We start from the raw sequence: 26,470 nt of genomic DNA, 5'->3' as shown, positions 1-26,470 counted from the left end.
AGTAATCCAGTCTAGTAACTAAGGTTGAAGTACAAAGTTGAAGTACTTTGGCCACATCATGAGGAGACAGGAAAGCCTAGAGAAGACAATTATGCTGGGGAAAGTGGAAGGCAAAAGGAAGAGGGGCCGACCAAGGGCAAGATGGATGGATGGCATCCTTGAAGTGACTGGACTGACCTGGAAGGAGCTGGGGGTGGTGACGGCCGACAGGGAGCTCTGGCATGGGCTGGTCCATGAGGTCACAAAGAGTCGGAGACGACTGAATGAATGAACAACAACAACAACTAAGGTGTGGACCACTGTGGTCAAGTCAGACTTCACAAGGTATGGTCACAGCTGGCGCACAAATTTTAACTGTGCGAAGGCCCTCCCGGCCACCGCCGACGCCTGAGCATCAAGTGTCATTGCTAAGTCTAGGAGGACCCCCAAGCTGCGGACCTGTGACTTCAGTGGAGTTGTGTGTCATCTGCGTACAGATGGTACCGTACTATTAAATATAAAAGTTTCCCCTTGACATTAGTCTAGTTGTGTGTGACTCTAAGGGTTGGTGCTCATTTCATGAATAAGAGAAATTTCAAGCAAGTTAAAGAGCACCTTCTAATGATTTATTAAAATATTCCCATCGAAACCCAAGTAATGAAGGTGGAGGCAGTACTTTTCATTCAACCCTTGTTCTATTGGAATGGCCCCGGAATACAATTGAATCGAACCAAACTTGGCACACAGAACCCCCAGGACCAACAGAAAATACTGTGTTTTCTGGTGGTCTCTTGCGACCCCTCTGACACTCCTTCGTGACCCCCTCCCCAGGGGTCTGGACCCCCAGGTTTGAGAAACACTGACACACAGTATGTCCTGAAATGTCAAAGGGAAGCCTTTATCGTGACATAAGGATGAATCGGTCAATCCGATCCCATGAATGTCTTGCGTGGAAATGGTGATGCGCACATTCCGCGCTCCTCTCCGACATATTTAGCCTGTCTTTTTTGCAATCCCCAAAATGCCTCTGCAAACAATTCCCGTTCCAGCCGGCCTGGCTCACATCCTCCGGCTATTTATAATCTGTTTTCTCCCTCTCCGTGTTCCGATTCTGCCAGCTGGCCCCATTTCATCTTCTTCCTCCTCCTTGCTTTCATCTCCTTCGTCACCATGTGAGGAAATCGTCTCAGGTCCCGGGGAATCGTTGCTTTGCCGGGTCTCCGACGAAGGGTCCGGTCCACCTCTGAGTCACCCTCTTGACGCCAAAACTCTGACCGCTGCATTTATTTTAAGGCCTGTGTGTGTGTGTGTGCTCAGGGTGCCGAAAGCCTCCCTTCGGAAACATCTGAGTCATGCCAGAGAGTTGGCATGGCTGTATAAGGGAAGCTCGCTCGGCTCGTAAGAGTTTGACAGTGGAGTCCGGCCAACGCCTGGCAAAGACTGGCTCAGAGCAGGTGGGAGAAGGCAGAGCCCCAAAGGACATGTTTTCGAGTCCTACTTATCCGATGTCATCATCATTCATGGACCAGATGGGATTTCAAGTGCATTCGCCTTGCTTGCAATACATAGTCATGGGGTGCATCTACACCAGGCCTGGGCAAGCTTGGGCCCTCCAGGTGTTTTGGACTTCAACTCCCACAATTCCTAACAGCCGGTAGGCTGTTAGGAATTGTGGGAGTTGGAGTCCAAAACACCTGGAGGGCCCAAGCTTGCCCAGGTCTGGTCTACACTTGTAGAATGAATGCAGCTTGGCCTCACTTTGAATGCAATCTAAAGCATTGCAGTCGTGTTAGTGTCATGGGGTGCATCTACACTGTAGAATTAATACAGTTTGGTCCCACTTTGAATGCCATGTATCGCACAGTGGTCATGTTAGAGTCATGGGACACATCTACACTAGAGTTAATGCAGTTTGGTCCCACTTTGAATGCAATGCATAGCACAGCAGTCATGTTAGTGTCATGGGGTGCATCTACACTAGAATTAATGCAGTTTGACCTCACTTTGAATGCAATGTATAGCACAGCAGCCATGCCAGAGTGATGGGGTGCATAATGCAGATTGGTCCCACTTTGAATGCAATGTATAGCACAGCAGTCATGTTAGAGTCATGGGGTGCATCTACACTGTAGAATTAATGCAGTTTGGATTCACTTTGAATGCAATCTATAGCATTGTTGGCATGTTAGTGTCATGGGGTGCATCTACACTGTAGACTTAATGCAGTTTGACACCACTTTAGCTTCAATGTATAGCACTGAAGCCATCCTAGAATCATGGGAAGCATCTACGCTGTTGAATTAAATGCAATGCATAGCACAGCAATGCATAGCACAGCAGTCATGTTAGAGTTATGGATGCATCTACACTGTAGAATTAATGCAGTTTGGCCTCACTTTGAATGCAATGTATTGCACAGCAGCCATGCCAGAGTCATGGGGTGCATCTACATTATAGAATTAATGCAGTTTGGATCCAGTTTGAATGCAATGTATAACACAGCAGTCATGTTAGAGTCATGGGGTGCATCTACACTGTAGAATTAATGCAGTTTGGTCACACTTTGAATGCAATGTATAGCATTGCAGTCATGTTAGAGTCATGGGGGCATCTACACTAGAATTAGTGCAGTTTGGCTCCACTTTGAGTGCAATGTATAGCATCGCAATCATGTTAGAGTCATGTGGTGCATCTACACTGTAGAATTAATGCAGTTTGACCTCACTTTGAATGCAATGTATAGCATTGCAGCCATGCCAGAGTGATGGGGTGCATCATGCAGATTGGTCCCACTTTGAATGCAATGTATAGCATTGCAGTCATGTTAGTGTCATGGGGTGCATCTACACTGTAGACTTAATGCAGTTTGACACCACTTTAGCTTCAATGTATAGCACTGAAGCCATCCTAGAATCATGGGATGCATCTACGCTGTTGAATTAAATGCAAGGTATAGCACAGCAATGTATAGCACAGCAGTCATGTTAGAGTTATGGATGCATCTACACTGTAGAATTAATGCAGTTTGGCCTCACTTTAAATGCAATGCATAGCATTGCAGTCATGTTAGTGTCATGGGGAGCATCTACACTGTAGAATTAATGCAGTTTGGTCCCACTTTGAATGCAATGTATAGCATTGCAGTCATGTTAGAGTCATGGGGTGCATCTACATTGTGGAATAAATGCAGTTTGGCCTCACTTTGAATGCAATGTATAGCACTGCAATCATGTTAAAGTCATGGGACACATCTACACTGTAGAATGAATGCAGTTTGGATTCAGTTTGAATGCAATCTATAGCACTACAGTTGTGCTGGAGTCATGGGGTGCATCTACATTGTAGAATTAATGTCGTTTGATACCACTTAACTTCCATGTATAGCACTGAAGCCATCCTATATTCATGGGATGCATCTACACTGTTGAATTAAATGCAATGTATTGCACAGCAATGTATAGCACAGCAGTCATGTTAGAGTTATGGATGCATCTACACTGTAGAATTAATGCAGTTTGGTCTCACTTTAAATGCAATGTATAGTACAGCAGCGCATGTCAGACTCATGGGGTGCATCTACACTGTAGAATTAATGCAGTTTGGATCCAGTTTGAATGCAATCTATAGCACTGCAGTTATGCCGGAGTCATGGGGTGCATCTACACTGTAGAATTAATGCAGTTTGGATCCAGTTTGAATGCAATGTATAGCACAGCAGGTATGCTGGAGTCATGGGGTGCTGCTACAATGTAGTCATGCATCTATATTGTAGAACGAATGCAGTTTGACACCACTTTAAATACCATTTGTAGCACTGATGCCATGCAAGAATCATGGGGCGCATCCACATTGTAGAATGAATGCAGTTTAAGACCACTTGAGCTGCCCCAGCTCAATGCTATCAAGTCATTGAAATTGTAGTTTTACAAGGTCTTCAGCCTTCTCAGCCAAAGCGGGCTGGTGCTTCACCAAAGTACAAATCCCATTATTCCATAGCATTGACCCATGGCAATTCAAATGGTATCAAGCTGCATTCATTCCACAGTGTAGATGCAACCATGGAGTAGCAGAGCTGGAAGGGGGCCCTTGAGGTCATCCAACCCAAAGCCCTGCAATCATGTTTATAGTTTACACTGTCTGAAATTGAGGGTGAGGACTTGACTGTATGCAACCCTGAGATGTTTAGATAACAGGACAGAAATATTAAAATATTTTTAATCTCCCCAAAGCTGAGCCAGTGACGTCCAGACTGAAAGAGCTTCGGCTGCAGCGGGACGATTTTGAGATCCTCAAAGTCATCGGCCGGGGAGCCTTCAGCGAGGTGAGGATGGCACAGTTGGTGGGAAAGATGTTGGACGTATATGGCAGCCAATGAGGTCCAGGCCCTTGTTTTCCCAAATGGCCACATTCCCTTTTTCTACTACACCTTTGTTTAGTGGCTTCCTACTTTTTCCACATGTTACCTAAATTTCCTACTTGACAGATGCAACTGTCTTTCAGGCTTCAAAGGTCGACAGCTAGCTAGACAAATGGTTGGGAGCTTACTCCGACCCGGGCTGGCTTCGAACTCACAATCTTTTGGTCAGTGGTGATTTTAATGCATCTGACTTCCAACCAGCTGCGCCACAACCTGGTCACAAATTCTAGAGGAAATGCACCTGGTTATGTTGGTTCCCCACTAACCCACCTTAAAGTGGAGGACCAGCTATGCAATGTTTGCCTGTTTGTGTTTTGTGGGCCGAACACAACAAATACGGCTTGCCATTGACATCATGGAGGGGGGAAAATAAGTTGTGTTGTTTTCTAATTTCTCTTCCTCTATTCTCTCTCTCTGTAGGTAGCTGTAGTCAAGCAGAAAAGGACCTCCCAGGTGTATGCCATGAAAATCATGAACAAGTGGGACATGCTGAAGCGAGGAGAGGTAGGTGCAAAGAGGCTGGCCATCTGTCGGGGAGGTTTTGATTGTGCTTTTCCTGCATGGCAGGGGGTTGAACTAGATGGCCTATGTGGTCTCTTCCAACTCTATGATTCTATTATTCCAGTTTTGTCCGATGGCATGGGGAAGTAATAGAGTTGTTGTTGTTGTTGCTGATGTGTCAAGTCATTTACAGGGTTTTCCTGGGCTGAGAGAGTGTGGCTCTCCCAGTGGGTTTTCATGGCCGAGTGGGGATTCAAACCCGGGTCCCCAGAGTCCGAATTCACACAATGCAAACCCAGGCTTTCCTGCTTGGAAGCTAGCTTTTAAAAAACTCTAAAATCATAACAGTAAATAAAGATAGGGAGCTCCAGACAATAAACAATCAGGGACATCTCAACAAAGGATTCCCCCAGGAAGTAAGAAGCCACACCTTGAAAACTGCTAGGTCATTAAATGCTAATCATTTAATCAGCGAACTACAGGGAAGGCTGGTTCTGTTGTGTGTTGAGAACCAGAAAAGTAGTCTGTAGTCAGCGTACTACAGGGAAGGCTGGTTCTGTTGTGTGTTGAGAACCAGAAAGGTAGTCTATAGTCTAAGAACTAAAGGGAAAGGCTGGTTCTGTTGTGTGTTGAGAAGCAGAAAGGTAGTCTGTGGTCAGCGAACTACAGGGAAAGGTTGGTTCTGTTGTGTGTTGAGAACCAGAAAGGTAGTCTGTAGTCAGCGAACTACAGGGAAGGCTGGTTCTGTTGTGTGTTGAGAACCAGAGAGGTAGTCTGTAGTCAGCGAACGACAAGGAAGGCTGGTTCTGTTGTGTGTTGAGAACCAGAAAGGTAGTCTGTAGTCAGCGAACTACAGAAAAGGCTGGTTCTGTTGTGTGTTGAGAACCAGAAAGGTAGTCTGTAGTCAGCGAACTACAGGGAAGGCTGATTCTACTGTGTTAAGAATCAGGAAGGTTTGGGCTTTTTGCCTGTGTAGTTTAGATAGGTCGAGTTGACTTATTTATATTATCAGTCAGTATATGAGCAAAAGGGGGAGAGAGTCCTAATAAGAATCTTTACTACAGCAGAAATAATATAAGGAAAGAATAAGTCTGTACCTGAAGTAATCTGTTAAATAAAGAAAAACGTTTTGAAGGAAAATAAGTTTAAAACCTGTTAAATGGAAGGAACACTCCTCTCAAGAGTTGTTTTATGAAATGTTATAATTGTAACCACTGAAGAAATGTGCCTCTAAGAGTTAAGAAACATTGAAACCATCAAGCATCTTCTATACTTCAGTATACTTGTTACAGTTTTTTTTCTAAAACCAAGTCTCTGTTACAAATACTTTCAAGTTAAGCCACGCTACACATTGAAGAAAGGCCAAATCAATATTACACGCCATTAGTTGTGTTATCAATTTAGTAAGTCCTTACAAAGTGGTGGCTCCTTTACAAACGGTTACAAACTGGTGGCATCTTCACAAAATGGGTGCCTCTTTTACAAATTGGTGGCCCCTGTTACACCTGCCATAGATGCAGGTGAAACGTCAGGAGAAAATGCTTCTGGAACATGGTCATACAGCCCGGAAAACTTACAGCAACCCAACCTTGCTTTTGCTTTCTCCAGGTGTCTTGTTTCCGGGAGGAGCGCGACGTTTTGGTGAACGGAGACAAGCGCTGGATCACGCAGCTGCATTTTGCTTTCCAGGACGAGAATTACCTGGTGAGTGACATTGAGTGATATAATATATTCATTAAGAAGCAACTGCAGCACCGGACTCGCTCTTACAATCTGATCGGGCCCCTTTTTATTACCTAGGTGTGTGTCTACACTGTAGAATGAATCCAGTTTGGTACCACTTTAACTCCATGGCTCAACGCTATGGAATCGTGTCAGCTGTAGTTTTGCAAAATCACCTTCCAAAGCTTGCTAAGCCTCTCCAAAGTGCAACTCCCAGGATTCCCCAATTCAAGCCCATGGGATTTGAAGAGGTACCAAACTGCATTAATTCTATAGTGTAGATGCACTTATTGGAGAGTGAGAAGTCGGAAGCTCAAAACAAACGTTGAATACAGCTCCTCATGTTGTGGTGTCCCCCAACCACAACATTATTTTCATTGCTACTTCATCACTGTAATTTTGCTCCTGTTTTGAATCGTAATGTAAATATCTGATACACAGGATGTATTTTCATTCACTGGACCAAATTTGGCACAAATATCGGATACACCGACATTTGAATGCTGGTGGGGTTGGGGAAGGGGATTGATATTGTCATTTAGGTGATGTAGTTGCTGGGATTTATAGTTAACCTACAATCAAAGAGAATTCTGAACTCCACTAATGATGGGATTGAGCCAAACTTGGCACACAGAACTCCCATGTCCAACAGAAAATACTGGAAGGGTTTGGTGGACATTGACCTTGAGTCTCTGGTGGGAAGGTAACAGCGCTCCATGCAGTCATGCTGGCCACAGTCATGCTCGGAGGTGCCTATGGACAACGCCGGCTCTTCGGCTTAGAAATTGAGATGAGCACCACACCCCAGAGTCAGTCATGACTGGACTTAATGTCAGGGGACAACCTTTACCTACCTTTTACCTATTTATCTACTCACATTTTGCTTTTGAACTGCTAGGTAGGCAGGAGCTGGGCTAAAAGACAGGAGCTCACCCTGACCCAGGTTTCGAACAGTCACTCTTTTGATTGGCAAAATTTACCACAGCTGGTTAACCTGCTGTGCTAAAGCCCTACTGGGTGCATCTACACCATAGTTTTTCTCCACTTTAACTGTCAAGGAGTTTCTGTGAAATTCTATAGGTCATTCGGTGTATTTCTATGGGCAGCTTCTGCTGGAGGTTGATTTAAAGGAACTAGAGAGAACATAATTGCCACATCCATAAGTAATTAAATTTGCAGCAGTGAAGTCTGCAAATATGGAGGTCCGACTGTATACTTTAACTGCATCCTATGGAATAATGACATTTGTAGTTTAAATTATTGGAACACTTTGGGGATTCAAACTACCCACTTTCAAATCCTAAGAGTTGCACAGTATGGGGTCTCAATGGTGCCAGGTAATGTTTTGGAGAAACGTAGTCCTTTCCAAGTCTCTTGGGTGGGATTCGAACCCAAGACTCCTCCTCCTCAACGTCCTTTGCCTTCTCCTTCCTTGTAGTACCTGGTGATGGACTACTACGTCGGGGGCGACCTCTTGACGCTGCTGAGCAAATTCGGGGACCGCATCCCGATGGAGATGGCCCGCTTCTACTTGGCCGAGATGGTGATGGCCATTGACTCCATTCACCGCATGGGTTACCTGCACAGGTAAGCTAGACAGGTGAGATGGGCGGCAAGGTGGGCTCTGGGCTGAGGAAGGACAATTCTCGAGGGTCCCAAGTGGAATGTTTTCTGCTGTGTACAGTATTTGCATTGGACGTTTCATCCTAACAAGGAGAAAGTCCAAACGAAGGATGCATCTACACCACACATATATCTATATTATACTATATTATATAGTATTCAGCACAATTATTGATTATTTTAACTGTTTTTAATCACTTGATTGATGTATGTTTAATTCTATTTTAGTATGTGTATGTGAGGGGTTTTAAAATACCATTGTTCTTTTAATATAAGATCAATAATACAAAATATAATATGTTATTATATACTGTTAATATGAATATATTATCATTTTAATACTATATAATAATATAATACATTGTATTACTACTACTATTAGTAATAATGAGAAGAAATAATACAAAATTGTGGCGGGATTGTGCCGCAGCTGGCTGAGTGTCAGCTGCATTAAGATCACTCTGACCAAAAGGTCATGAGTTCGAAGCCAGCCCGGGTTGGAGTGAGTTTCCAACCAATTGTGTGTAGCCTGTTGTCGACCTTCGCAACCCAAAAGACAGTTGCATCTGTCAAGTAGGAAAATTAGGTACCACCTTAAAAAAAAGTGTGGGGAGGCTAAATTAACTGATTTATGAGGCCATAAAGAAGACTCCAGCAAAAGCATTCCAGCGGGGAAGCATGCGGGGAATGCGGAAGTGCTTCATCAACGTCACAGATGGATGATGAAAATGACAGCTCCCCTGGCGGCCAGAAAAAAGTTAAATAGCCTCTGTATATGTCTGTATATGTTTGTATGTCAAAAATTGGCATTGAATGTTTGCCATATATGTGTACACTGTAATCTGCCCTGAGTCACCTGCGGGGTGAGAAGGGCGGAATATAAAAGCTGTAAATAATAATAATAATAATAATAATAATAATAATAATAAATATTAATATATTATTTACTAATATAATATATTAATTATATATTATTATTATATAGCAATAATATTTTTCATTTAGTTTAATTTATTCAGTGCTTAGACCACAGGTCTTTCACATACTGAACAAGCAAATAACTACATTAAAACCAGATTATAAATTCAATATGAAATATACCATTAAAATACCAAATAAATCACTAAAATGCTACGTGCATCAATGGCGAGATGCACCCTTAACATATCTATGGAGTAGCTATAATATATTATTATATAGTTGTAATATAATGATATATTAGTAGCCCCAGCTTCTGTCAATCTAGCAGTTCAAAAACATGCAAATGTGAGTAGATCAATAGGTACTGCTCCATCAGGAAGGTAAGGGCGTTCCATGCAGTCATGCTGGTTTGATTCCGGGGAGCTGCGTGAGCTTCCGCTGTCAGCCCTAGCTTCTGCCAACCTAGCAGTTCAAAAACATGCAAATGTGAGTAGATCAATAGGTACCGCTCCGACAGGAAGGTAAGGGCGTTCCATGCAGTCATGCTGGTTTGATTCCGGGGAGCTGCGTGAGCTTCCACTGTCAGCCCTAGCTTCTGCCAACCTAGCAGTTCAAAAACATGCAAATGTGAGTAGATCAATAGGTACTGCTCCATCAGGAAGGCAACGGCATTCTATGCAGTCAAGCTGGTTTGATTCCGGGGAGCTGCATGAGCTTCCGCTGTCAGCTCTAGCTTCTGCCAACCTAGCAGTTCAAAAACATGCAAATGTGAGTAGATCAATAGGTACTGCTCCATCAGGAAGGCAACGGCGTTCTATGCAGTCATGCTGGTTTGATTCCGGGGAGCTGCGTGAGCTTCCGCTGTCAGCCCTAGCTTCTGCCAACCTAGCAGTTCAAAAACATGCAAATGTGAGTAGATCAATAGGTACCGCACCGGCAGGAAGGTAAGGGCGTTCCATGCAGTCATGCTGGTTTGATTCCGGGGAGCTGCGTGAGCTTCCGCTGTCAGCCCTAGCTTCTGCCAAACTAGCAGTTCAACAACATGCAAATGTGAGTAGATCAATAGGTACTGCTCCGTCAGGAAGGTAAGGGCGTTCTATGCAGTCATGCTGGTTTGATTCCGGGGAGCTGCGTGAGCTTCCGCTGTCAGCCCTAGCTTCTGTCAACCTAGCAGTTCAAAAACATGCAAATGTGAGTAGATAAATAGGTACCGCTCCGGCGGGAAGGTAAGGGCGTTCCATGCAGTCATGCAGGTTCGATTCCGGGGAGCTGCGTGAGCTTCCGCTGTCAGCCCTAGCTTCTGCCAACCTAGCAGTTCAAAAACATGCAAATGTGAGTAGATCAATAGGTACCGCACCGGCAGGAAGGTAAGGGCGTTCCATGCAGTCATGCTGGTTTGATTCCGGGGAGCTGCGTGAGCTTCCACTGTCAGCCCTAGCTTCTGCCAACCTAGCAGTTCAAAAACATGCAAATGTGAGTAGATCAATAGGTACCACTCCGGCAGGAAGATAAGGGCGTTCCATGCAGTCATGCTGGTTTGATTCCGGGGAGCTGCGTGAACTTCCACTGTCAGCCCTAGCTTCTGCCAACCTAGCAGTTCAAAAACATGCAAATGTGAGTAGATCAATAGGTACCACTCCGGCGGGAAGGTAGAATACTATATTGATATTAATATATTATTACTTTATTATTGTATAATACTATAATACTTTGTGTTACTACTACTATTATTAATAACACAACATATATTGCACAGTAATAATATTATAATAGTACATTAGTATTAACATAGTATATAGTAATATAATATATTAATATATGATATAGTAATAATAATATAATACTGTATTAATATTACTATATTATTATATACTAAGAATATACTATATTAATATCACTATTATTATATACTAAGAATATAATTCTGTAGTAATATAGAATTTTAAAAAATCACATTTTTAAAAAGTTGGGAGCTACTTTGCATCTCTCGAAAGATAAAGGTGGAAGATGATGATGGTGATGATGATGATTGGATCCATGAGGCTGCTTCATCCTTTTTTGTGCCTGAACAACGTTCCCAAGCTGGAGCCAAAGCGTCCCGAGACGTTGTCCTAGATTGATAATTGCTTAATTCGTGTACGGTGGCGGAGCAAGGCATCCTGGGCTCCCCTCCAAATGATGAGGATAGGAGCTTGGGAATGCAACAGGGGGGCAGCCGCTGGGGAAAATTGGGTATGGGAAGGAAAGGGGGGGGGGGCAAAATTTGGCCCTATGATCAGGGCAAAATTTGGGGCAAGGAAGTATGGACATAGAATCCTAGAGTTGGAAGAGACCCCAAAGGCCATCTAGTCTGACCCCATTCTGCCAGGCAGGAAGACACAATGAAAGCCCTCCCGACAGATGGCCATCTAGGCTGTGCTTTGAAAACCTCTGGACCAAGAGACTCCATCACACATATTCCACCATCAAACAGCTCTTACCATCAGGAAGTTCTTCCTAATGTTTAGGTGGGATCTCTTCTCCTGCTATTTGACTCCATTGCTCCCTTGTGTCCTAATCTCTGGAGCTTGGCTTAGGTGATCCCTCGTTGTCCAAGTAGGATAGTCTTCCAAGATCAGTGTACAGGTGGGTCCGTAGATGACAGTGAAGCCCTATTCTTGACCTGCATCTTCTCCCACAGTGAGGGCATTGGTTTCCAGGTGGAAGGCGGTCTCGGTCGGGGTTGGCTTGATGCGCCTTCATCTTGGCACGTTTCTCTCTTTCGCCCTCCATTCGTGCCTCTTCAAATTCTGCAGCACTGCTGGTCACAGCTGACCTCCAGCTTGAGCGCTCAAGGGCCAGGGCTTCCCAGTTCTCAGTGTCTATGCCAGGATTTTTAAGGTTGGCTTTGAGCCCATCTTTCAATCTCTTTTCCTGTCCACCAACATTCTGTTTTCCGTTCTTGAATTCAGAGTAGAGCAGCTATTTATTTATTTATTTATTTACAGCTTTTATACTCCGCCCTTCTCACCCCGCAGGGGACTCAGGGTGGATTACAGTGTACACATATATAGCAAACATTCAATGCCAACTTTTTACATACAAACATATACAGACATACACAGAGGCTATTTAACTTTTTTCTGGCCGCCAGGGGAGCTATCGCTTTCCTCGTCCATCTGCGACGCTGATGAAGCACTTCCGCATTCCCCGCATGCTTCCCCGCTGGAATGCTTTGCTGGAGTCTTCTTTATGGCCTCATAAATCAGTTAATTTAGCCTCCCCACACTTTAAGGTGGTACCTTATTTTCCTACTTGACAGATGCAACTGTCTTTCGGGTTGCAAAGGTCGACAACAGGCTACACACAATTGGTTGGAAACCCACTCCAACCCGGGCTGGCTTCCAACTCATGACCTTTTGGTCAGAGTGATCTTAATGCAGTTGACACTCAGCCAGCTGCGCCACAATCCCTACTTTGGGAGACAGTGGTCAGGCATCCAGACAATGTGGCCGGTCCAGCGGAGTTGATGGTGGAGGAGCATCACTTCAATGCTGGTGGTCTTTGCTTCTTCCAGCACGCTGACGTTTGTCTGCCTGTCTTCCCAAGAGATTTGCAGGATTTTCCGGAGGCAGCACTGATGGAATCGTTCCAGGAGTTGCATGTGACGTCTGTAGACAGTCCACGTTTTGCAGGCATATAGCAGGGTTGGGAGGACAATGGCTTTGTAAACAAGCCCCTTGGTATCTGTATGGATGTCCCGGTCCTCAAACCCTCTCTGCTTCATTCGGAAAAATGCTGCACTTGCAGAGCTCAGGCGGTGTTGTATTTCAGTGTCAATATTGACTTTGGTGGAGAGGTGGCTGCCAACGGAGCGAAAATGGTCAACGTTTTCTAATGTTACACCATTAAGCTGTATCTCTGGCATTGGAGAGGGATTGGCTGTTGACTGCTGGATGAGCACTTTGGTTTTCTCGATGTTCAATGACAGACCGAGCTTCTCGTATGCTTCTGCGAAAGTATTTAGAGTGGTTTGTAGGTCGTCTTCTGAATGGGCACAGATGACGTTGTCATCAGCATATTGGAGTTCTATAACAGATGTTGTCATCAGCATATTGGAGTTCTATAACAGATGTTGTCATCAGCATATTGGAGTTCTACAACAGATGTTGTCATCAGCATATTGGAGTTCTATAACAGATGTTGTAACCTTGGTTTTGGCTGAGGTTTCTCTGGGTCAGGGAAAACAAACTTTCCTCCTCCTTTCAAATATTTAAACCTGACTATCATGACAATTTTTTTGCATCCCAACTTGCAATGTTTTCTTGGGGCCCTTTTGAGGTTGTCTAGTCCTCGTTCCCTCCCTTGTTTCTGCCCAATTTTTGGAACGAAATGACCAATCATTTCTGAGTGTTTGCTGCCTAAGTAAGAAAGCTCTACGAAATACGAGTTGCAATAAATGAATAGCCGACTGAAAGGCGCGCACACACACACACACAACCTGTCCTTCTCTTTCTTTCCTTCTAAACAGAGACATCAAACCAGACAACATCCTACTTGACCGATGTGGACACATCCGACTTGGAGATTTTGGCTCCTGTCTCAAGCTCCGGGAAGATGGAACGGTGAGGTTTGAATTGGGCGGGACGGAGATGTTGGAGACGGGTTCATCTAGAAGGAATGGTTTGCTGTATGAAGCCTCAGCCGTGCAGTTGTGGGTGGACTGCAATGCCCATCGCCCTTTGCCTGTATAGCCAAAGCAGAGCGATGGTGGGACAGTTCAGCACCGTCTGGAGGAGCGCATCTTTCCTTGAGACCCGTCTTTGGAAAGCATTCGTTCTTGTGGACTTTGATGGGTGCGTCTCGACCAGGCATGGGCCAACTTGGGCCCTCCAGGTGTCTTGGACTCCAACCCCCACAATTCCTAACAGCCTCGGACCCTTTCCTTCCCCCCCTCAGCCGCTTAATCCTAGTCCGAGGCCACTGTTGGAAGTGGATCTGATGGATTAGATCAGGGGTCCCCAAATCAGTGTAGGCCAGCTTTTGGCTGATGAAAAAGTCAAGGGAATTAGGATTGTTCTGGTTTTTGTGTGCCTTCAAGTTGTTTCAGACTCAATATGACCCAAAGGCAACCCTCTCACAAGAGTTTTCTGGTCAAGACACCACATTCTATTAGTTCCTTCGCTCTGTTTCCAACCTACATTTCTTTTTTCCTTTCTTCCTTTTCTTCTTTCCTTTTGTTTTCCAGCAACTGTTTGTTCTTCCTTTTCTCCCCTCCCTCCTCCTTTCTTTTCTTCTTTCTCTCTCTCCTCTCTCTTTCTTTATTCCCCTCCTCCTCCATCCCTTCTTCCTTCTCTTATCTTCCTTCCTTACCTCTTTTTGCTCTACTCCCTTTCTTTTCTTCCCTCTTTTTCCTTCCTTCCTTCCTTCCTTCCTTCCTTCCTCCTTTCACTTTTCTTCTTCCCTTCTTTCTTCCTTCTTCTCACCTTCCTTTTCTTCTTCCCTCTTTCCTTTCCCCTTTCCTACCTTTCTCCCTCTATTTTCCCCTCCTCCATCTTTTCTTCTTTTCTTTCTTTCTTTCTTTCTTTCTTTCTTTCTTTCCTCCCTCCTCCTCCCTTCTTTCCCTGTCCTTTTTGTACCTTTCTTTCTCTATTTCCCCCTACCCTTCCTTCCTTCCTTCCTTCCTTCCTTCCTTCCTTCCTTCCTTCCTTCCTTCCTTCCTTCTCCCCTTTCCCTTTTATCCCCCCCTTTCTTTCTTCCTCTTTCTCGCCTTCCTTTCTTTTCTTCCTCCCGCTTTCCTTCTTTCCCTTTCCCTACCTTTCTCTATTTTCCCCTCCTCCATCCCTTCCTTCCTTCCTTCCTTCCCTTCCTTCCTTCCCTTCCTTCCTTCCTTCCTTCCTTCCTTCCTTCCTTCCTTCCTTCCCCCCTCCCTCCCTATTCTCCCTCCTACCTTCTTTCCTTGTCTTTTTTGTAACTTTCTTTCTCTATTTTCCCCTCTCCATCCTTTCTTCCCTTCTTCCTTCCTTCCTTCCTTCCTTCCTTCCTTCCTTCCTTCCTTCCTTCCTTCCTTCTTCATCCCCTTTGCCTTTTATCCCTCCCTTCTTTCTTCGTCTTTTCCCCCTTCTTCCTTTTCTTCCTCTCTCTTTCCTTCTTTCCCTTTTCCTACCTTTCTCTCTTTATTTTCCTTCCCCTCCCTCCCTTCCCCTCCCTCCCTCCCTATTCTCCCTCCCTCCCTATTCTCCCTCCTTCCTTCTTTCCCTCTTTTTCCTGCCTTTCTTTCCTTCTTTATTTCCCCCTCCCCATCCTTCCTTCCCTTTTTCCTTCCTTCCTTCCTTCCTTCCTTCCTTCATCCCCCCTCCCTTTTCTCCCTCCCTCCTTCCATTTCTCCCTCTCTTTTCTCCCTCCCTCTTTCCTTTATTCCTTTCCTTCTTTTTCTCCCTCCCTCTTTCCTTCATTCCTTTCCTTCCTTTTCTCCCTCCTTCCCTCCTTCCTTCCCTCCACAGAGGGTGTATGTGCATGTGTGTGTGCCCGTTGTGTTCAAGGATAGGGGCAGCAGTGTGTGTGTTTGTGTGTGGGTCAGGGAGAAGACTTTTATGGGCCAGATCTGTCCTGTGGGCATTAGTGTAGGGACTCCTGGATTAGATGGATTGGCAGTCTCTGGATCATTCTCCTTCCATTCCCTTCCTGGGCAGGTCTGCTCCAGGGTGGCGGTGGGCACTCCGGATTACCTCTCTCCGGAGATCCTGCAAGCGGTGGAGGACGGTGCTCATTCTTATGGCACGGAGTGCGACTGGTGGTCTCTGGGCATCTTTGCCTACGAGATGTTCTTTGGCCACACTCCCTTCTTTGCGGACTCCGTCGTAGAGACCTATGGCAAGATCATCCATTTCAAGGTAGGTTTTTGCAGATGCATGAACAGAGATATTCGTATTGTGGCACAGTGTATATAAGTCCCCACAACTGCACATAGATGAAAAAACTATACAGAAGATCTGTATAGGAAAGTTAATAATATTGAGGATGGCTTTGACAGTTTGGTGCGTGAATTAGAACCAGACATCCTGAGGAGTGAGGTCGAAACCAAATGCTATTATTCATAACAAGAATTGAGAATTTCATAATCTTGGAATCAATTGACATTGTACGTAATGAGACTTGAGCTTCCATGGATTTTGGGTCCTGGAACAAAAAATGTGATTGAACACAATGGAACTTGAGCATTAATAAATTTGCGATCCTGGAACCAAATGCTGTTGTCCATAATGAGACTTGAGCATCCATAGATTTTGGGTTCTGGGACCAAATATCATTGAATTCAATGGAACTTGAGCATCCATAGATTTTGGGTTCTGGAATCAAATGCTGATGTACATAATAAGACTTGCGCACCTATAGTTTTAGGGTCCTGGAACCAATTGCCATTGTATATAATGAGACTGGAGCATCCATAGATTTTAGGGTCTGGAACCAAATGCCAAGCATCTATAGATCTTGGGTCTCGGATCCCAAGCTGTATGGATTTCTGGAGTGTTCCTTCCCAGCATGCATAGCCACCCGCCACTCTTTGCTGTGTGCTTCCTATGGGTTCTGGTTTTATTTATTTGTCGTGTCAGGGCAGCCAGTCAATTATATTACATTTCTAACAGAACAAAACAAACAAACAGACAAAATACAAAATTTGCGAGTTTGGTAGTTGATTAAATGTCCTTTGACCAGTATCTGGCCCCTTGGAGTGCTTCTGGTGTTGTCACAAGAAGGTCCTCCATTGTGCATGTGGCAGGGCTCAGGTTGCATTGCAGCAGGTGGTCAGTGGTTTGCTCTTCTCCACACTCGCATGTCGTGGATTCCACTTTGTGGCCCCATTTCTTAAGGTTGGCTCTGCATCTCGTGGTGCCACAGCGCAGTCTGTTCAATGCCTTCCAAGTCACCCAGTCCTCTGTGTGCCCAGGGAGGAGTCTTTCATCTGGTATCAGCCATTGGTTGAGGTTCTGAGTTTGAGCCTGCCACTTTTGGACTCTCGCTTGCTGAGGTGTTCCAGCGAGTGTCTCTGTAGATCTTAGAAAACTATTTCTAGATTTAAGTCGTTGATGTGCTGGCTGATACCCAAACAAGGGATGAGCTGGAGATGTCACTGCCTTGGTCCATTCACTATTGGCTGCTACTTCCCGGCGGATGTCAGGTGGTGCAATACCGGCTAAGCAGTGTAGTTTCTCCAGTGGTGTAGGGCGCAGGCACCCCGTGATAATGCAGCATGTCTCATTAAGAGCCACATCCACTGTTTTAGCGTTGTGAGATGTGTTCCACACTGGGCATGCATACTCAGCAGCAGAGTAGCATAGTGCAAGGGCAGATGTCTTCACTGTGTCTGGTTGTGATCCCCAGGTTGTGCCAGTCAGTTTTCGTATGATATTGTTTCTAGCACCCAATTTTTGCTTGATATTCAGGCAATGCTTCTTGTAGGTCAGAGCATGGTCCAGAGTGACTCCCAGGTATTTGGGTGCGCTGCAATGCTCCAGTGGGATTCCTTCCTTCCCAGGTAATCCCCAGAGCTCGGGATGCTTGTCTGTTCTTGAGATGAAAGGCACATGTCTGTGTTTTAGATGGATTAGGGATCAGCTGGTTTTCCCTGTAATAGGCAGTAAGAGCACCTAGAGCTTCGGAGAGCTTCTGTTCTACCATCTCAAAGCTCCATGGGTTCTGGTTACCACTATGTTCTTCTTCTCATCCCGCCAGGAGCACTTCCGTTTCCCGCCCTCGGCCCCAGAGGTGCCTGCGGAGGCGCTGGCCCTGATAGCGGGGCTGGTGTGCCCGCGGGAGACACGTCTGGGTCGGCAGGGGCTGCGGGACTTCCAGGAGCACCCCTTCTTCCTGGGCCTGGCCTGGGAGGCCTTGCGGAGCTGCGTGCCCCCCTTCGCCCCTGAGTTCGCCAACCCCACCGACACCTGCAACTTCGACGTGGTGGACGACTGTCTCACTGACATGGTGAGCGGGGGAGGGGTACGTCACCTTTTCATATATTTATTTCTCCCCCTTTTCTTCTTTCCTCATTTTCTAAAGTCTTCCCTCTAAGGTAGCTTTTCTATCTATACACCTCCCTCTTGTGGTTGCATCTGAGCACTGCATGCATATTTCCTTCGTTTTTGGGGCCTTGCCTCAAAAAGGGCTAATACTTTTCACTCGAAACCCTATCAGTATTTTAAGTTGATTCATGAAGGATCTGTATACCAAGTTTGGTCCCGATCCATCAAGCAATGGAGGAGCCTTTGTGGAACAAACAAAAATACTGTATATATTCGAGTATAAGCCTAGTTTTTCAGCCTAAAAAACTCCCCCTTGGCTTATACTAGAGTCAAAGTTATTTATTATTCTACTGTGTTATTATTATTATAATTATTATAATTATTATATTTATTTATTTATTTATTTACTTATATACCGCTGTTCTCAGCCCGAGGGCGACTCACAGCGGTTCACAACCAATAAAAACAGCAATAATTCAATGCAATAATGTAACAGCAATTAACAATTAACACATTACCCAAACAATAAACAATTACTACATTAGCCAGTCACTATCGTCTCATCATCCAAAAACATGATCCAGATTCGTCATCCATTGTTCCATTTCTATGTTCATTGCCAATCATTGCACTAGTTACTCGAACGCCTGCACAAACAGCCAGGTCTTCACTTTTTTGCGGAATACCATTAGGGATGATGCTAGCCTAATGTCCGTGGGAAGGGTGTTCCACAGCCGAGGGGCCACCACCGAGAAGGCCGTATCTCTCGTCCCCGCCAGCCGTGCTTGAGAAGCAGGCGGGATCGAGAGCAGGGCTTCCCCGGAAGATTTCAAAGTCCTGGTGGGTTCATAGGCAGAGATGCGGTCAGATAGGTAACTTGGGCCGGAACCGTTTAAGGCTTTATAGGCCAACACCAGCACTTTGAATTCAGCCTGGTAGCAGATCGGCAGCCAGTGGAGCTGGCGCAACAGGGGGGTCGTATGCTCCTTGCGTTCCGCTCCTGTTAGAATCATGGCTGCCACACGTTGAACTAGTTGAAGCTTCTGGGCCATCTTCAAGGACAACCCCACGTAGAGAGCGTTGCAGTAGTCTAGGCGGGATGTAACCAGAGCATGGACTACCATGGCCAAGTGAGACTTCCCAAGGTACGGGCGCAGCTGGCGCATGAGCCTAAGCTGTGCAAATGCTCCCCTGGTCACCGCCGAAACCTGGGGTTCCAGGCTCAGCGATGAGTCCAAGATCACACCCAAGCTGCGAACCTGCGTCTTCAGGGGGAGTGCGGCCCCGTCCAACACAGGCTGTAACCCTATACCCTGCTCGGCCCTGCGACTGACCAGGAGTACCTCTGTCTTGTCTGGATTCAATTTCAATTTGTTCGCCCTCATCCAGACCTTTACAGCGGCCAGGCACCGGTTCAGGACCTCGACAGCCTTTTATTCTAATTATAATTATTATTACATTTATAATTTATTCTATTATTATTATTATTATTACATTTATCATTTTACTTTATAATTGTTGTTATTGCTACATTTATTATTTTACTCTTTTTATTGTTGTTATTACATTTATTATTTTATTCTATTATTATTATTACATTTATTATTTTACTCTATTATTATTGGAAGGATACATAAGCACATTTACATTTAAGAAGGTTAAAATAATAGTTTAATCAGAGTTGGACAGTCTTATCTTAAATTCCCATTTTATGTAAATATTCCAAAACATTGAACCTACGGATGCCTCAATTAATATAATTTTGGGTTGTTGTAGGTTTTCCGGGCTATATGGCCATGTTCTAGAGGCATTTTCTCCTGACGTTTTGCCTGCATCTGTGGCAAGCATCCTCAGAGGTAGTGAGGTCTGTTGGAAGTAGGAAAATGGGTTTGTATATCTGTGGAATGACCAGGGTGGGACAAAGATCTCTTGTCTGCTGGAGCTAGGTGTGAATTTTTCAACTGACCACCTTGATTCGCATTTAATGGCTTGGAAGTGCCTGGGAGAATCTTTCTTTGAGAGGTGATTTGATGTGCCTGATTGTTTACTCTCTGTTGGCACTTCCAAGCCATTAAATACTAATCAAGGTGGTCAGTTGAAACATTCACACCTAGCTCCAGCAGACAAAAGTCCTTTGTCCCACCCTGGTCTTTCCACAGATATATAAACTAATTTTCCTACTTCCAACAGACCTCACTACCTCTGAGGATGCTTGCCATAGATGCAGGCGAAACATCAGGAGAAAATGCCTCTAGAACATGGCCATGTAGCACAAAAAAATCTACAACAACCCAGTGATTCCGGCCATGAAAGCCTTCGACAATAATATATTTTTATTGGTATCTATTTTTATTTTGAAATTTACCCGTAGCTGCTGCATTTCCGACCCTTGGCTTATGTGTTGACTAACACACTTGCTATTGGCGCAGGAGCCTCACCAAGTTGGCAACTTGTCGGCAACTCTATGGCTAACCTTTTCTTGCTTGGATCGGGACCGACCCAGACCCTTCCTTTTTTTGTTCCTTGTGTCTCCCTTCTGTAGGAAACCCTTTCGGACGTCATTGAGAGCTCTCCCCTCGGCGTCCACCTGCCTTTCGTGGGATATTCCTACACTTACGCAGCCGTGAAGTAAGAAGGCCGCTGGGTTTGCGGGTTTGCGTTTGTGGGCCATATTATTACACTGTGTAACAACATTTGGAGGAAAAAATCTGTTCCTGGTTGGGAGCTCTCTGCAGGCATGTACGGCAAAGGCAAGAGCAACAGCAGCGTCCCGTCCGACAGCCAGGCCAGGGAGAAGTTAGCACTATATGTATATGAATATCTGCTCCATGTAGGAGCACAGAAATCTGCGCAGACGTTTTTATCAGAGATAAGATGGGGAAAAAACATAACACTGGGAGAACCCCCAGGATTCTTACACTCTTGGTGGTGTGTATTTTGGGATCTCTACTGTGCAGCTCCAGAAAGACGTGAAACATGTGAACACTCAAGTGAAGCTAAAGCCTTTCATGACTATAGCGCTGCAGCAGCTCCCAGTCCAGTGCTAGGAAACATTCCCCCAGGAGATGGCATGCCAGTAGGTCCTGTACCACCGGGTTTTTTTCAGCCTTTCATGTCCACAGGAGGTCCACAACCACCTTTAAGGATACCCAACCAGGCACTTGGGGGTGTACCAGGAAGTCAGCCATTATTACCTAGTGGAATGGATCCAACACGGCAACAAGGTCATCCAAATATGGGTGGGCCAATGCAGAGAATGACTCCTCCTAGAGGAATGGTTCCGCTAGGACCTCAGAACTATGGAGGTGCTATGAGACCCCCTCTGAATGCTTTAGGTGGTCCTGGAATGCCTGGAATGAACATGGGTCCAGGAGGTGGTAGACCTTGGCCTAATCCTACAAATGCCAATTCTATACCATACTCTTCTGCGTCGCCTGGGAATTATGTAGGTCCACCAGGAGGTGGAGGGCCACCAGGGACGCCCATCATGCCTAGTCATAGAATCATAGAATCATAGAATCAAAGAGTTGGAAGAGACCTCATGGGCCATCCAGTCCAACCCCCTGCCAAGAAGCAGGAATATTGCATTCAAATCACCCCTGACAGATGGCCATCCAGCCTCTGCTTAAAAGCTTCCAAAGAAGGAGCCTCCACCACACTCCGGGGCAGAGAGTTCCACTGCTGAACGGCTCTCACAGTCAGGAAGTTCTTCCTAATGTTCAGATGGAATCTCCTCTCTTGTAGTTTGAAGCCATTGTTCCGCGTCCTAGTCTCCAAGGAAGCAGAAAACAAGCTTGCTCCCTCCTCCCTGTGGCTTCCTCTCACATATTTATACATGGCTATCATATCTCCTCTCAGCCTTCTCTTCTTCAGGCTAAACATGCCCAGTTCCCTAAGCCACTCCTCATAGGGCTTGTTCTCCAGACCCTTGATCATTTTAGTCGCCCTCCTCTGGACACATTCCAGCTTGTCAATATCTCTCTTGAATTGTGGTGCCCAGAATTGGACACAATATTCCAGATGTGGTCTAACTAAAGCAGAATAGAGGGGTAGCATTACTTCCTTAGATCTAGACACTATGCTCCTATTGATGCAGATTCAACTAATTCTGGAGACAATATGTACACTTTAATGAATGCAGTACCTCCTGGACCCAACAGACCTAACTTTCCAATGGGACCAGGGTCCGATGGCCCTATGGGTGGATTGGGTGGAATGGATTCACATCATATGAATGGATCATTAGGTTCAGGAGACATGGAGAGTATCTCCAAAAATTCTCCCAGTAATATGAGCATGAGCAATCAGCCAGGGACCCCTCGTGATGATGGTGAAATGGGGGGGGGGGGGGGGGGGGGCGGGACTTTCTAAACCCCTTTCAGAGTGAAAGTTATTCTCCCAGCATGACAATGAGCGTGTGATCCATAACCAAGTCTCTTCATGATGGCTGCACTGAATTGGCCCTCTCCAGAGAGCTACTAAAGAAGAAAAATTACTCATCCCCGTGTACAGTTTAACAGAAAAGATTTCTGCCACTCTTGGACCCACCGTGTTTTTTTTCCAACCATCTTTCCAGTTTTGTGAAGAACATGGGTCCTGATTTGATTTCAGCATCCATAACAAGTGGCATATCGGAGCTGCCCAAGTCTGAACTGCAAAATTATCTGTGTATGTATATGTAGGGTAGGTGTATGTATGTGTGTGTTACAGAGGCATAGATATGCGCACATACATACATAGACCTGCAGGACGTTGTAAAATATTATCACATGGCATCTTAAGTAGAAATAAGAAATAGGGACTTTTATTCCATCTTTTTCACATTTACATTTTAACTATTAAAAGAACTGCCTCCCTCTCCCCATCTGAACTGTTTTGTGCTGTGTATTTCACTGCTTTGTAAGTTATTTTTTTAAAGAAGATCTCAAATAAGTTCTTTTTGTCATTGTCTGACATCAATTATAGGAATAAAACTGTTCCTGGTTGGAAAGTATAATTTGCTATTGAATTGTGTGGTCCTTACTTGAAAGTTGGTGGTTAGAATCCGGGGAGCAGGGTGAGCTCTTGCTGTAAGCTCCAGCTTCTGCCAACCTAGCAGTTGGAAAATATGCAAATGTGAGTAGATCAATAGGTACTGCTCTGGTGGGAAGGTAACGGTGCTCCATGCAGTCATGCTGGCCACATGACCTTGGAGGCATCTAAGGACAATGCCGACTCTTTGGCTTAGAAATGGGGATGAGCACCAACCCCCAGAGTTGGACGCGACTAGACTTAACGTGAAGAGGAAACCTTTACCTTTACTTAGTGTTACTATTAATAATAATTGTTACAGTCGCCGAGGTTTGGAGTGTTACAGCTAAACAATAATCTCAGCAAAGAGGAGTGAGGATTGAGCATGGGAGGAGATTGGACCAGAAGCCGTAGTCAAATTGCCACGGAAATACCATATAATAATAATAATAATAATAATAATAATAATAATAATAATAGGATTGAAGAGAAACAACTGGAAAAGTTGGCATGATAGGAGGATTTAGAGATCGAACTGCAAAGACTTTGGCACAAGCATTAAAGGTGGTCCCAGTGGTGATCGGCACACTGGGTGCAGTGCCTAAAGACCTTGGCCTGCACTTAAAAACAATCGGCGCTAACAAAACACCTGGAGGGCTGAAGTTTGCCCATGCCTGCTTTAGAGTCATGTTGGCTGACTTAAGAGATTTCCAGTTTGCCCAGAGACGGGCTCCGTGAGACTCTCCCTTTCTCTCAGACAGAATGAGCTGGAAGAAGAAACGGGCCGCAGGGACCCTGTCATGGAGGTGGACGGTGCCAGGGAGACGTCAACCGAAGAGCAAAAGCGGCCCAAACAGGCTCCGGAGGGGATGGTAAGTCACAGAAGGAGAGGCGGTGCCACTCTTTGGCGAAGTACCGGTGGTGCCTGTGCCTTGCCGCAACAACATGGATCCGTCCCCTCTTTTCCTTGCCAGGTGTACGAACTACCGGACGGCCAAAAGCTGGACCTGACCACTTTTCTGGAGTTGCAGACGGCGCTGGAGGAAGAGCTGCGGAGCCGGGAGATGCTGTGCCAAGAGCTCAGCGTGGTCAAGTTGGCCAACCAGACCTTTGCCAGGTGAGGGGGGCACCACAGAGAAGGCTCCTTGAGCCCATCGGTTTACCATCTTCTCTATTGCAATGTCCTATCCACCAAGGAAAACATTTGGAAGGCCGGGGCTTTAGAAAGGTCACCTTTGAGGATCCAAATTTATTGGAGTCTCCTGTTTGGGAGTTCAATGGATGCAGATCTCTATAGGCTTAAGATAGACAAGCACCAATCACAGTTCTTGAGGACCCTCTACCAGTTCCCCAGATGTGTTCTTGAGGGCCCTCTACCAGTTCCCCAGATATATTCTTGAGGGCCCTCTACCAGTTTCTCAGATGTATTCTTGAGGGCCCTCTTCCAGTTCCCCAGATGTATCCTTGAGGGCTCTCTTCCAGTTCCCCAGATGTGTTCTTCAGGGCCCTCTACCAGTTCCCAGATGTGTTCTTGAGGGACCTCTTCCAGTTCCCCAGATGTATTTGTGAGGGCCCTCTTCCAGTTCCCCTGATGTGTTCTTTTGGGCCCTTCTTCCTGTTCCCCAGATGTTTTCTTTAGAGCACTCTTTCAGTTCCCCAGATGTATTGTTGAGGAACCTCTTCCAGTTCCCCAGATGTGTTCTTGAGGGCCCTTGTCCCGTTCCCCAGATGTGTTCTTGAGGAGCCTCTTCCAGTTCCCCAGATGTATTTGTGAGGGCCCTCTTCCAGTTCCTCAGATGTGTTCTTGAGGGCCCTTTACCAGTTCCCCAGATGTATTCCTGAGGGCACTCTTTCAGTTCCCCAGATGTGTTCTTGAGGGACCTCTCCCAGTTCCTCAGATGTATTTTTGAGGGCCCTCTTCCAGTTCCCCAGATGTGTTCTTGAAGGCCCTCTTTCAGTTCCCCAGATGTGTTCTTGAGGGCCCTCTTCCAGTTCCCCAGATGTTTTCTTGAGGGCCCTTCTTCCTGTTCCCCAGATGTTTTCTTGAGAGCCCTCTTTCAGTTCCCCAGATGTGTTCTTGAGGGCCCTCTTCCAGTTCCCCAGATGTTTTCTTGAGGGCCCTTCTTCCTGTTCCCCAGATGTTTTCTTGAGAGCCCTCTTTCAGTTCCCCAGATGTGTTCTTGAGGGCCCTCTTCCAGTTCCCCAGATGTTTTCTTGAGGGCCCTTCTTCCTGTTCCCCAGATGTGTTCTTGAGGGCCCTCTTCCAGTTCCCCAGATGTGTTGAGGGCCTTCTTCCAGTTCTCCAGATGTGTTGAGGGCCTTCTTCCAGTTCTCCAGATGTGTTCTTGAGAGCTCTCTTCCACTTCCCCAGATTGATTTTGTCATTTGGGAGTTGTAGTTGCTATGTTTTATATTTCACCTACAACCAAAGAGCATTCTGAACTCCAACAACAATGGAACTGAAGCAAACTTGGTACACAGAACTCCCATGACCAACAGAAAATACTGGAACTCATAGATCTGGAGTCTTGGAGTTGTAGTTCACCTACATACAGAGAGCACTGTGGACTCAAACAATGATAGATCTGGCATGGATACTCAATATATCCAAATGTGAACACTGGTGGGGAAAATAGAGCTTGACATTTGGGAGTTGTAGTTGCTGTGATTTATAGTTCACCTACAATCAAAGGGCATTCTGAACCCCACCAACGATGGAGTTGAACCAAACTTGGCAGACAGGACTCACACAACAACAGAAAATACTGGAAAGGTTTGGTGGGCACAGACCTTGAGTTTGGGGAATGTAGTTCACCTACACTCAGAGAGCACTGAGGACTCAAAGAATGATGGATCTGGACCAAACTTGGCATGGATACTCACTATGCCGAAATGGAGTTTTGAGCAAATAGATCTTGTCATTAGGGGGTTTGGCGTTTGGGAATACTAGATTTTGGGAATACTGGTGGTGTGGGGGGAGATTGATTTTGTCATTTGGGAGTTCTAGTTGCTGGGATGTATAGTTCACCTACAATCAAAGGGCATTCTGAACCACACCAATGATAGAATTGGGCTAAACTTGCCACACAGAACCCCCATGACCAACAGAAAATACTGTGTTTTTAATGGTTTTTGGTGACTCCTCTGGGACCCCCCAGGGGTCCCGACCCCAAGGTTGAGAAACACTGCTCTAGGTCTTCCAGGCAAGCCTATATTATACTTCCCTTGGAAGTTACCTTAAAATTGCTTTGGAAGACCTAACCCAATTCCTAGACAAGATACCAGTCCCAGAATACAT

The 26,470-nt window shown here is 45.5% G+C and overlaps 1 protein-coding gene and 1 pseudogene across 5 annotated transcripts in view; both read left to right on the top strand.

The window, feature by feature from the left end:
* The window catches only part of LOC137095162 (myotonin-protein kinase-like), a 57,885-nt gene that overhangs the window by 23,203 nt on the left and 8,212 nt on the right, over positions 1 to 26,470 (top strand). For 4 of the 5 annotated variants that reach the window (XM_067461503.1, XM_067461502.1, XM_067461505.1 and 1 more), the window contains exons 2-11: positions 4,209 to 4,300; positions 4,817 to 4,900; positions 6,506 to 6,601; positions 8,058 to 8,206; positions 13,674 to 13,767; positions 15,835 to 16,035; positions 17,876 to 18,139; positions 20,705 to 20,790; positions 23,930 to 24,044; positions 24,147 to 24,289. In XM_067461503.1, the coding sequence (XP_067317604.1) occupies positions 4,209 to 4,300; positions 4,817 to 4,900; positions 6,506 to 6,601; positions 8,058 to 8,206; positions 13,674 to 13,767; positions 15,835 to 16,035; positions 17,876 to 18,139; positions 20,705 to 20,790; positions 23,930 to 24,044; positions 24,147 to 24,289 (1,324 nt within the window). The remainder of the gene's footprint in view (positions 1 to 4,208; positions 4,301 to 4,816; positions 4,901 to 6,505; positions 6,602 to 8,057; positions 8,207 to 13,673; positions 13,768 to 15,834; positions 16,036 to 17,875; positions 18,140 to 20,704; positions 20,791 to 23,929; positions 24,045 to 24,146; positions 24,290 to 26,470) is intronic. The other variant, XM_067461501.1, reaches the window with a different exon arrangement.
* On the top strand, positions 20,890 to 22,995 carry LOC137095163 (single-stranded DNA-binding protein 2-like; annotated as a pseudogene).

The sequence above is a fragment of the Anolis sagrei genome, chromosome Y (genome assembly GCF_037176765.1).
Source record: "Anolis sagrei isolate rAnoSag1 chromosome Y, rAnoSag1.mat, whole genome shotgun sequence".
Lineage (NCBI taxonomy): Eukaryota > Metazoa > Chordata > Lepidosauria > Squamata > Dactyloidae > Anolis > Anolis sagrei.
The sequence above is the reverse complement of the archived record's forward strand: the minus strand, read 5'-3'. Positions and strand labels throughout refer to the sequence as shown.